Source organism: Ursus maritimus, unplaced genomic scaffold (assembly GCF_017311325.1).
Source record: "Ursus maritimus isolate PB19 unplaced genomic scaffold, ASM1731132v1 scaffold_36, whole genome shotgun sequence".
NCBI classification, from domain to species: domain Eukaryota; kingdom Metazoa; phylum Chordata; class Mammalia; order Carnivora; family Ursidae; genus Ursus; species Ursus maritimus.
In genome coordinates this window covers 11843407-11856472 of record NW_024426230.1, presented here as the reverse complement: position 1 = coordinate 11856472, position 13066 = coordinate 11843407, and the positions used below count along the sequence as shown (strand labels likewise).

The 13066-nt window shown below is 33.7% G+C and overlaps 1 protein-coding gene across 2 annotated transcripts in view; it reads left to right on the top strand.

The window, feature by feature from the left end:
- Nucleotides 1–13066, top strand: part of RALGAPA1 (Ral GTPase activating protein catalytic subunit alpha 1) — a 252075-nt gene that overhangs the window by 231881 nt on the left and 7128 nt on the right. For both annotated transcript variants that reach the window (XM_040620839.1, XM_008694072.2), the window contains one exon: nt 10591–10715. In XM_040620839.1, the coding sequence (XP_040476773.1) occupies nt 10591–10715 (125 nt within the window). The remainder of the gene's footprint in view (nt 1–10590; nt 10716–13066) is intronic.

The window sequence follows — 13066 nt, the reverse complement described above, 5'->3', positions numbered from 1 at the left end:
TGATATCTGCAAAGTAGGGTGGTAAAAGTGATTTATTACAGTGGGAGAGGATAGTGGCGAGGAGGAAATTAAGAATGGTTTTACCAAGGAAGCATGAAGGGATAAAAGTGTAATGTGGGTAAGAAATAGGAGTTCCTCAGTATTGGGTGGTATAAAGCCAAGGGAAGAGTAATAGCAGATGAGGTCCAAACCAGATAATGCAGTCAAGCAGAAAAACAAAACAAAACATAAACTTGGTTTTGTAATGTTACGACCAGTAATACAACAGCCAGTGTCTAAGATGACAGTTCCTTTTGCCTTTATATAATTCTTGCTTCTTGAATAGCAGAGCACAGCTTGAATGTATTTTCCTTTTATAGTAAAGTCTTTCTAAAATGAGTTAGTTTATAGATTATTTAAATAAAGTATTTTTTATACTTAGTCATACAGTAATTTCCAGGCTAGTAACAGTAATAGCTAGTAATAAGACTAAGAAGTTCTCTAAGTGTTTGATAATATTTACATATATTTGCCATTTCAAAAAGAGCATTTGAGATTATCCTAATCTTAAATTTTATGATAGACTCACATTCTTGCATAACAAGCCTTCTTTACACTTTTCCTGTAAAGTACTTTCATGCCTTATTAAGTGCTTTTACACACTATTTGCTTTTTTACGTTACTGATAAATGAGGCATTTTTTATCCTATTCCGATAGTACCTTGGCTTCACGGCAAAAATAGCAAAGGAAAAGAAAGCACTACCACCATCTTCACTGTCTCGTCAAATCCTGTGTGGCAGTATGGTCCACATACGCCAGTCTGAACAGTTGGGTCATATCATAGTGCATGCAATAGAAGGAAGGTAGAGAACTCTATCAGCTGTTGGGCAAACTGTCTTTAAAGATAACAAAATGAAGTTTCTCTACTTCCCTCTTCGTTAAATTCTCACCTGGGATAGAACAGGGACTTTTTTTTTTCTCTGTTAAACCCATATGTTTTTTATATTAGTGATGGAGGTGCACTGGTATGTTCACATTATCGTTCACTACACCTACTACTATATAATGTACAAGTTTTATTCTAGTCTTTGTTTAAATATAAAAACAGCAGTAGATTTAGATGCTATTTGTGGATTTCAGAGAGCAAAGAATGAAGGATGTAAAGCTGAAATTAGTCTCTAACCTTGTTTGACATAGGAATTACAATGCTTTTGATCCATTCTTTTCCTTTTACTAAACATGAGGGGTTTTGCCATTGAATTTTTAATAACTCAATAATGGAATTAAAATTAAACTATGGGTCACAAATCTCCCCATTTTCTTCTAACTGCTTTTCCTCTCAAACACTAGAATACAGCCTATTTAAATCTTAACTTTTGCTTGCCAAACCACTGTTACCGTCCATCTGTTCATGCCAATTGTAAAGAAGGTTCGGTTTTTAGTGAAGCTTTGCATTTCACATAAGGTATGTGAAGTGAAATTTCACAAGGGACATGATGGATCCTGATTCATAGTGATAAACCTTTGGGGCCATCAGGGTTGGCATATGGTCCAGTATGATATGAAGGCTTGGGTTCCCTGGCTTCACTTCTCTGGCGTGAAGCTGATAAAACCTGGCTCTTGAGTATTATTTCACTGGACACCAATCATGGGCAGCAGGAACTGCCCATTTAACTCTCTGTGGGAAGGAAGCCCAGAGAGCATTCACAATGGTACCATTGTCGAGTTGCAAACTGCTCTGAACAGCTTGACAGCACTAGGGAGGAGGGGAAGGGGTTGCTTTACTAATTGCTGTTCAGAAAAGAGAAGGAGCAAAAATAGCTGTTGTAGAACTGATGTTTCTACATTTACTTACTCTCTTGATAGGAGTGTTGACTTTTATTTAGCACATACCTACTATAAAAAGAAAGCAAATAAATATATTTAAGCACCCACCTGTAGTAATTTCTTGTTAACATGCCATTATCTATTCTAAACCCACCAGATTATAACAGCAAAAGTCAGTTTTGCTTTATGATATTTTTTATGTTTAGATGAAAATGTATTTTTTTAATCTTCACAAAAAATTTTTTTTAATTTAAAATAAGGGAAAATGGATTAAAACCACCACAATCCATGTATCAGATAAAGTTAAACACAAATTTGGCTTAATTTCCTTTATACTGTGTTTTTTAGAATTCCCAAATATCTGAATACCTACAAGCTACGTTAATATAGAAATGTAAATTAATCTTATGCATAACAATCGCAAGTGCTAAAATAATCCACTGTAGATAAACTAGTCAGCAAGTCTTAGGGTTAAATACCGGATTTATCATTTAAATGAATAGCTGATGACTATTTCAGTCATTTGTGGTTCTCTCTCTCTCTCTCTCCTTGAAGTCTGTTTTGGGTATATTTAAAAATATGAGGGTTGTTTCCCTTTTTATGAAGCAATGTATGCCATGATATTTGTATAAACACTTACTGCTGGCCTTTCCATTTTTTCTGGTCAGTCTAATCAAGCATTTGGTGGTTCTGATGCAAAGAAACAATGATCTACTTCGGCTTACTTCAGCCCCCAGGATCCTGACCTTACAGCGTATTTCCATAGAAAATGATTTCAGCTGAACCTAAGTTGACTAAATTATATTGCAATGTTATCATTTCTGCAACATGTCCTTTAATTTATAATTTTTTAAAAAGGGATGCTCTTGCTAAGTTGGTGAAAAATCAAATACATGTTTGTGAAATAGTAACAGTCTAAAATTTACCAGTCGTCCATCTCCTCATGTCCCCTTAAATGCTTTTAGTAAATGGGCACCAGTGCAGTATTTCAAAAACAGTAATTCATTGAATGCCCATTCTTCCTTTTACTGCAGAATAGATTATATTTAAGTCAAGATTAATGGGTAGATTTTGATGTTAAAGTCCAGTCTCTAAGCCCATCATTCCCTCGGGGCATATAGTGCATTAGTTTAAGCCAATATACTGTTTATCATAGATTCTATGACACAGTCTTAAATGACAGTTTGTTGTACTTTGTAACTACTTACCATGATAATAAATCACTTTTTCTGTACTCCTGATAATTATAGCATTTAAACAAAATCTTAATTAAGTTAGTACACATTTAGGTAGAGATAACACGTAAGTAATTGTACACTGTAAAATTTCACTTATTTTTTTCCTTTTTGCAATCTTCTAACGAGAATCCAAGTTTAGTGTTTAGTTCAAACACATACATTCATTTCCTCAACTTTAACATACTGAAATTTTTGTTCCACAAAGGAACAATACAAAATGTTTCTAGTTATCCCCCAATGTTTTTTAAAGTCTTAGACTAAGACTTGTGATTCTGAAGCAGTCTGTTGACTGTGAAAGTCTCGTTATTACTTAATGATAATATTTTCAAGTACATCTTACCAAGAATGAGAATCTAAAATTTTAACTTCATTAAATTTGAAATCTAGGTAACTCAGTTTTTCTTTTAGATGTTTTACTTCATACAACTTTCATGAAAGTGGAATATACATATTTCATAATCATGTTAGTGCTTTTTAGAAACCATCAGTGATTATTGGATTATTAAATCAGGAAGGATTTTTCAGAACCTTTAGGGAGGTTTAAATTTTTAATCCTATTTATTTAAGGTTAATCTTTTTAAATGTATTTACATGAACTTTGGTAGAATTGGGCTTATCAACTTTTTACTTAATGTTTTCATTTAGTAATTGACTGATTTATGAGCAATTATATATGGTCCAAATTTTATTCAACTCCAGCTTTCAATAATAGGACTATCCTCACACTGCCTTAGCACCTGTTATGGATTTTGAGTCATCTGGCAGCCCATGGGACTTAGATAAAGAAGTACCAGGTGTCCTGCCTGTCTCCTAATTGAGACGCAGTGAAAACAATATAGACTTGGCACTATGGTTAAAAGGATGGATTAAAGCCCAGCTTTGTCTACTCTGACAAATCACAGCTTTTCCTTCATTGCGTAGATAGTAGCAACTACTAAAGAATTTCATTAGTATAATGCATCATAAAAATCATACACAATGATTTGTTATAACCTGTTGCAGACTTTCAAAGAGATTTCTATTAAGGTAATACAAATACACAATATTAATAACAAGATACATTCCATTTACTTAGAGGAAATTTTTACTGTATATGAGCTACACTGCATGTGTCTTAAAGAAATTAGCTACTGTAGGAAAGGAATGGAGTATGGATTTACCAGATCTTGGCTTTATAACGTAAGCAAGTATAATTTACTTTCATCCTATAGATGAGCAGTGCCTAGGCCATGGGGTACTTAATTGCCCTGTATATTTCAAGAAAATATGACCCTTTACTACTGCTAATAATAGCCATGTGATCCTTGAGATGTACTTACAAAATATATCTATGTATATATCTCAATAAAATTCTTATTTTTCATTATTTCTCTAAGATCCTGTGTAATGACATTGCTTCAGAATATTGGAAGATACTTCAAGGCCTTTTAGAACTAAAAAGCCAAATGTTTATTTTCTCATTTTTATTACAGCATGCCTAGGATTTTTCCTGCATTATATATGGTATTTAGTATATAAACAAACATTTTTCAGAAATGGCAGCCTTCAAATTTAAGCTAACAGTCATTGTGTTGGCCATCCTTGAGCTAACTAAAATGCCTAAATGTCTTTCCTTTTCTCCACACAAAACTGAAATCATTGAGATTGGATATAGAAAGAGCACTGGACTATTAAATGACCAAGGTTCTAGTGCCAGCTCTACAGATCAGCAGCTTTGTTTTTCTGAGCAAATCTCTGTTTGTATTCCCCATCCAGGCAAGGCTTATTGCCGAATAAACATTTTGCTGATTTTGCTAAGTTTCCTGTAAGTAATGTTGGTAGATGATTGTTGTATCCTTCCTCTAGTTCAGACTGTCCTAAAATATTCTCAATAAATGATGCCCTGGGGTAAACCCTCTCAATATAGTCTTTTTAAAAAACCTGAATGTTTAAATTTCCAAATATTATATTTCAAGAGTATTTCAAGTCTATTCTTATAGTGTACCAGAGCAGTTTTAGAAATCTGCCTAAAATGGTTTTGAAATTACCCTTCATTTGATTTTTATCTACAGAGATTTTCTCGACGTTTCTTCCCTTTCTCCTTTCTTTACAATGGCCACTTGAATGAATAGAATTAGTTTATTAATATCTTGCCTCATACCATTGTAGAATTTATGGAAATTTTAAGGATTTCTTTAAATTTAAAAAAATTGTCACAACCAGTGGAGCAAAATATTTCAGTTGTAAATTGTAATGGGTTGTAATTTCAAGATTTATAGGATTTATTTTTTAGGCAATTAGGATTTTTTTTATTAGTTTTCTTTTTCTTAATATTATACTTTATGTATGTATACATGGTGTTTTATTCACTTTTTCCTCTTCCAAAGAAGGTCAGCAAGATCAAGGGTAGGGTAGAACCAGACTCTTACAGGAGGATTCAACCTATCTGTAAATCCAGTCTTAGCAGAGTCCCAACTATATTGGCCCCAAAGGGTTTTGCTTCTGGAGAGCCAAATTGGGATTAAAGGAAGGAGGTTGTCTGTATAACAGTCTCCTTATCAACTGTCAGGCCAGCTTTGTTCATTCCTTCTATAATTTGTAAATAGTCATTGAATACTTCTGGGCCTTGTGTTAAGTGCTGGGTGTGTAAAAATAAAAAGGACATGGTCTCTGCCCTTATGACAGTAGTGTCTCCACTAGGTTATTAGCAGAACAAGCACAAAGAAAAAGGCATACTTGGTGTTTAACAACTGGCTCTGAGAGCAGGGGGAGGCCTGCTTTGTGGCATTTGTTGAGTTCTGTGATGTGAAAACTCCCACCAACCATCTTACAAACTTGGTGAATATTGTAAGTAATGCTCTCCAGATTTTAAGTCAGGAGCCAGAACTCTCCTCCCTCTTCCTACAATTACTGTTCTTGGAATCTCCCATACAGAGAAGGGAGATAAAATCCCTAAGCGTTAAAACAGCAAAGAAGCCACAGAAATATCTGAGTGCAGGCAAGTGCTAATTTAGGAATTTCAGAATGGGCCTTAAATCTCTGAGGCTATGATATTGAGTATAGATATAAACACTTCATACTTTGCCTTTACTTAAAAAGGAGCCAATATTTTTTTGTTTTGGAAAGAAAACATTAAATCTGAACTTAAGAAATTAATTAAGCAGTGATAGGTCTCAGACATATACTTAAAAAATTGTAATTTTCATATTTCCTTTTTGTGAAAAATACTTCATACTCATTCTTGCTATGTACAACATTATACGTACACACAGGCACACACTTCCATTTTTTTTGAGACTTGTTACAAATTACAGTTGAGCTAAATGTTTATAAAACCTGGGCATGTCGTGGAATTAATGATCATAAAACTGAAGGTTTCGCCCTTTCTCACTTTTAAGTAAAAGCAGTTCACAATTACATTCGATTATTAAGAAAATTATTGTGGAGAATGAAAGGTTGTTGCTTCTTTAAAACCAAATCTACCTTTTCTATATCCTCCCTATGCATTAGTAAAATTGAAAAGTGTACTAATTATCCTTCTGTAGTAGCTTTTCTTCATATTGTCTTTTTCTCATGAGAAATCATTTTCTCTGTCATCAGAATAAGTCAAAAGTCCCTCTGTAGATACCACAAACAAATATTACCAGAGTTCTTGGGCATGAATACAGGTATATTCCTTAAACAGACATTGAAAATTGCCCTCAGGGAGACAGCACCTGCTATTTACAAAGACTTGAACCAAAAGTCAGAAAAACTATGTTTAGCACAAATGTAGGCGGGCTTTTGGGTTACCCTATATTTATATCCTTTATCTTCATCCCTGTTACATAAATAGGAGCCAGGTGGTGGTATCCCCGTTTAACGTATAGATAAACTGCAGCACAGAGAATTCATGCATCTCTTTCCAGGACCAGACTGAAATTGCACCCCAGTTTCTTGACAGCTGGTCTTGACACAGTGACAGAGGGCCATAAATAATTTCGTATGTAAGTTTAAAATCAAAAGTAGTTACTTAAAATGAATAATGTTAATATTAATGAAGCACAGATTAGGTTTAAAGTATTTATACTAGAAAAAATGTTTAGTTCCCTTTATTATTTTTAGAATGGTAATGTTCCTTCCCCCCCTTTTCTGCTTTTGCAGAAAGTAGAAGGAAGGAGGATTAGTGGATAATTATATTGCTGTGATTGCAGCACCTGTGTGTTATTTCTTTTGATTGGCTAGTTCTGTATTAAAGATTCCTACCAGCTAAAAGTCTCCCTCATCAAATGGCCTTTTATTAGCTAGTTTTGGCTTGAGTTGTTTTAAATTTACAACAAAAACCTTAATTCAACTTAGACTTGTACTTTAAATTTTTCTTTGAATTTCTTTACCACTCCCTATCATCTCACCCATTTCAGTTGTTTTAATTTCGATGCCCATGGCAACATGCACTCACAGTAGGAATATAGTTTGAGCTGCCCTGTTGTTGCTAGTGATCAAGTTTGTGTATGCCACTCAATTTATAGGTACTAATAACTCTTCCCTAGAGAGTTGCCTTTTAAGGAATAAGTGTCTGATCTATTATGAGGCGATATAGGAATTAACCGCTTTGGATTATGGTTACCATTGCAGATGCTAACAGCACTGTTTTTAACTGATTTTTATCATCTCAGTCACAAAATATTCTGTTTATGAACTCAGAATTGTGGTTTAAGTAGTTAGAGTTCCTTATGTCTCTTTAACACACGTTTTCTAGAAGGAGGGGAGGAATGTAACTACTTTGATTAGGTTGGTTTGTTGCTTATTTGGCTACATCAAACTTGGAAAATTATAAAGAATATTTAGCTTTTAGAAGGTGAGTTACCATAGACAAACCCCCCCCCCAAAAGGGAACTTTGAGACATTAGCCTGCCTAATTTGTGATAAGTGCTGCGGTTTTTCATTTAAATTCAACCATTACTGATTGTTTTCACTGACTCTGCCACCTTGAACTTTTAAAAATCGTTTTAGAGCATCATTTTACTTAATGAAGATTTTTTTGTAATTAAAAAAATACATCCTGCGTTTTTATACAAAAAATATAGCTGGATAATTTTAGTTTGTATAGCTTTATATTTGAGTTTCTTCAGAGTTTTGTAATAGTGAAGTAGAATTACACTCCAAATGTATTTTATGTAGATAGTCATTCCTTTATTAAATTTTACTACACTGGAAATATCCTCCTGGCTTTAGAAATATTAACATTTGCTTTCTGTCTGCCTAATTTTTTTGTGTAAACTCTAAATATAATAAGATAAAGTAAAATATTCATTTATAGGCCCTCCGAAAGTAGAGCATTTTAAAAGCAGGTAGGTGTCTCCACCCTACTTTTCATGAAGCATTTTACCCATTCAAGCAGACTTTTAAAAACAGCTTGTTTTGATAGCAGACTGTTCTCCTGTGGGCCTTCAGCCTTTGCTTCCTGGCAGCACCTTTGGTGCGAAAAGAGAGTGATCAATTGGGAGACTATCAGTGCCAGCATGCATAGAGTGATAAGTTAACACACCACTGGGAATTTCTAGGGCCCACCAAGATACTTCACTTCTAATGTGCTAACAAGCTCATTTTTCTACCTCTTGCCTCTTCAGTTATTTTTTTTCTCAGAAGAGCTTAGAAGTTGAGTGCATCAGGCATAATGAAAAGCTCTGTAGGAGGGAGAAGCAATAACCCCATTTTTCCCTTTTCAGCCAAATAGAAAATTAGTTTCTGGTAATACACAAAGGCCAGTATTTTTTGTACAAGGGGCACTGCTGTGAATCAAAGGACTCTATTAACTGCAGAAAATTCGGCAGCTGTGAATCTCCCCCAATGAAAAAAGTACTTTCCAACAAGTTGTGAGATATGTGGTATTATTTAGATTGAACCATCAGTTTCATCCTCTTCCACTTATAACCATATACCTTCTTTTTAAAGTGTGCTATGTTACTTTTCTAAGATAACATTCAAAAATATCTTTGTTTCTTCCATAAAATCCTTTCCACTGATCATTTTAATATAGCATCTTCTCCTGAGAAGAATTCCTCAAAGTTCAATCCCAGTGTACAAAATTGAAAATAATGGTTTGCAAGAAATTGGAATTCAGATTTCAGTATTTAATGCATAAAATAAATTATAAATCGAGAATAGAATACTCAAGCCATTTAGAGGGCAAAAGACATCATAGTCTAAGTACCTAATGAATATGGTCTTACCTTTAACTCTCAGCTTTTTTCCTCTTCTTAATACCCTTTTGCAAATGTAACTGTGGCTGTGTTAGCTCCGACTGAATTATCACTTTAAATTATCTTCCTTACAAATTTTTTTCTGGGTCTGGTTGTAGGCTTAGTCTATAATTTCTAGAACTGAAGAGCTACAGTGATTGAATTGCAGTTTTAAAAAAAAGAGTTTTGGGGAAAATATAATGGGTTTTGGAAAAAACTCAGGCAAATTTTTCTTAGCCTTCATACTTATATAAATGTCTTCTGTAAAGCCTGTCAACATAGCACACGGATACAGCAGGAAAACTTTTAAAAGTTGTAGAAGAAAGGCTAGCTGATTTCTCAGTGCAGGAACTATACGACATGAAGTCAGCGTGTGAGTTTTTCCTGATAATTGTATGTTACTGCCTGCTGCTCTACATTTTGACAGCCATTTCCATAGTTGCTTTCGTGAACAACAGAAATATTCTCTCTCTTTCTCGCCCTCTCTGTGCTAACAGCACAATCAGGCCTGCTGAAACAGGAAGCCTGGAGTGGGTTGTTCAAAAGCAACAACACTTCAAGGTACTGGTTGCTTGTCAATAATATCAGAGAAGAAAATGTGGTGAAAGGGAAGTACAGTATTTTTCTGTCAGTGTCAGTGCCCTGTAGATGCTTTGTTAGACAGTATTTAGGAGTCCTGTGGACTCTTTGCAAATATTCCTGCTTGTTTCAGTGTTATAATTGACGAGATATTTTTTCCTGACATACAGATTCAACTATGTATTTATCTTAACCACATGGAGTTATTCGAGGATTACAGCAACAGTAGTCTTCCATTCAAAATGAGAACCATTGTTGGGAAAATACAAGGATTTTAGAAAAAGAAGATATGCAGGAATTTCTCACAATAAGTCTTTATAAATGAAAAATATAGAATTACAGACAGTATTTTAAGCAGCATTCTAATATTTATTGTGTGGCTTTTCAGAGTAAATCTGCAGATTGAAGCCAGTTTAACAGGATAAAATGAGCCTAGGCTGACCTGATAGCAGTTGAATCCTTTCTCAAGTAAATGGTTACCTTTCTTTCTTCTAACAAACAGTTTAGTAGTAGTCTCGTTGTTTTCTAATAAATGTCTCCCTCTTAAGCCACCATGGATAGTGGTATCACCTGAAGAGTAAACTTATGTTAAAAACTGTAAATTTTTTGCTCTTTAAAAACCCATACTTTTAAATATGCCAGAGTAGTGAATAATTACATTTATGAAGAAGTAATGGCTTAGCAATCAGAGTAGTCCTTTTTGGTAAGATCTGTTCTTTTCCACTGTAAGCTGCATTTAAGTACATCCTTAACTGAAGGAAATCAGCTATGAAGAGAGAGCACGATACCTGCAAACAATTGTCCAGCACCATTTAGAACCAACGACATTTGAAGATTTTGCAGCACAGGTTTTTTCTCCAGCTCCCTACCATCATTTACCATCTGATGCCGGTAAGATTAAAAGCGAGTATTAGTTACTTGTCATTACTGGAACCTGAAATGCAATACCCTTTTGTTCTAAACTCTTAAAATAATAGAAAACTTGCTTGAGTAAAATTCCAGTCATTGAAATACATTTAATAAATGTATATAAATTTAATTTGTACTTTCTTTTACCTAAATGCAGTTCCTTTAGAAGTCAACAATCTTCATAAAAGTACACACACCACATTTTATCTGAGCTACTGGCCAGTGACTATTGTGTTTCAGGGGATCGTTACCGAAGTATCCGCAAAAGAAACACAAGTTGAGCACGCGTCCTCTCTCTCACCTTTAGAGGATCAAATCTTATGGCCAAGAATATTGCCTTATCTCTAATTTTACAAATAAAGTTAAATAACTAACTGTCTAGATCTAGAAGTGCTTGGTAGAGTAAATTATAATATTTAAAGACTGTAAGAGGGTACTGCATTTTTACAATTAACTAATTTTGAAAAAATCAGTAAGAAAATAAATGACTCATGGCCTTCCTTTTCTGTGATACTTTGCACTCCTTATGATTGTTTCATTTATTTTATTTTCCCTCTTTAGATCATTAAATATCAGTTCTGTTTATCTGAAGGTAAGACAAAGTGTCGACCAAAACACCCTTTGTTCTTCCCCCATTTCCTTTTTTAAAAAATAGCAAGCACTAAGCTTGTAACTCAAACAGTAAGCAAACTTAACATTGCCCTCATTCATACTAAACATTTCAGAAATTGTCACTAAATTTCTTCTGGAATTATACTTACTAACCCAGGTCTGCATGAAACACTAACCCTGGTTCTGGGATAAAAATAACTAATAATTAGAAGCAACCCTTGGTTGTAATTAGTTACACCTTGTTGTATTGACTCTTTTTGTTTCTCGGCATGAAAAAACAGTAGCACTACTGAGCTGAAATGGTGTGTCTTTGTATTTTGTAATGTGTTGCGTTGTTACTGGATATCTTAACTCATCAGATATTTATTCTGTTATGTGCCTTGCACTGTACTAGGCACCTGAAATACAAAGATAACTATTTTAATAGTATTCAAGGGAACAGGAAAAAATAAACCTTCAAATTCTCTTTATGATATGTAAGTTTTCTTTATAAGTTTAAGAGGCATAGTAGTCCTTTTCTGGCCTAATTTATTTGGGGGGGGGAAGGTTAATTCTCAATTAAGATTTAATTAATAAAATTAAAGTTTCCATTCCTGTCATCATGTAATTGGCCATTATAAAAATAATCTTACCAAAAAACTTAGAGCCCTTTCCCAATTAATATAAAAGACCAAGCAAAGAGGAAAATTCTATAGACTATGTTGAATCTTTTGAAAGAGAAGGAGATTAAAAAGTCTTTAGATTCACTTCAGTGGATCAACAATCTAAAATAACTCAGTTCGGCATTAAGGCTGATGCTTAAAAAAGTAAATTACAACAAAATAAAAACTAGTTAAGTACAACTGAGAATTTCATTTTTTAAGTAAGAGAATATCTGAAAACTACCAGACTACATTAAAATAGGAATGAATAACACTTTCATATATCACATAACTTCACAACTGAAAAATATGGATAATAAGACCATATTCAGATTAACTTTCCCCCTTAAATTTATAAAAGCCATCAGTTTTCATGTTGTAGTTGTTTACCAGCTGGAGTCCTATTTCATATTCCTCTTCTGAGTGTTCTCATGTTGTGGATATTATCCTGCCCATTTGGCTAGATATATACTATGGGAAGTAGTAGTCTCTTCTCACTTTCTGGGACACAGCAACAAAGTCACGGTTCTGTTGGCTTCATTTTTCATGTATTTTACTACTGTATTAAAATTTCATTATCTCAATAGTAATGAAGATGTGAATTTGAACATAAACTTAATACTATGCTACAAATTATTTTCAGTGAATTTTTTTAAGTTGTCTTTGCCCTTAGAAACCATTATAAAAACATGCACTCTTAAGTTTTAAAAGGGTATTTTTAATCTGTAAATAACTTGTTCCAGTATTACTGAATACATTTTTGGGGGTTTTTTATAGACTTTTTCTTCCAGTCATCTCAGATTTTGATTATCCTATCATAAACCACTCCATACATATAGAACTCCACTCCATACACATAGAACTCCCTTTAAAGTTATAAGTCAAAGTGGGAGAAAGAAGTGAAATAACCACATAATAGTAATAAGGACCTGACTTATGGTTTGCAAAAGTTACATAATAGTGTGAAGTTTTTTAGGTTCATTTTTCCTTTTTAGCATAATGATAAAATTTAATTGTCACATTGAAGAAATGCATTCATAAATTGCAATTGAGAATCAACTTTAGATTCTATGCATATTC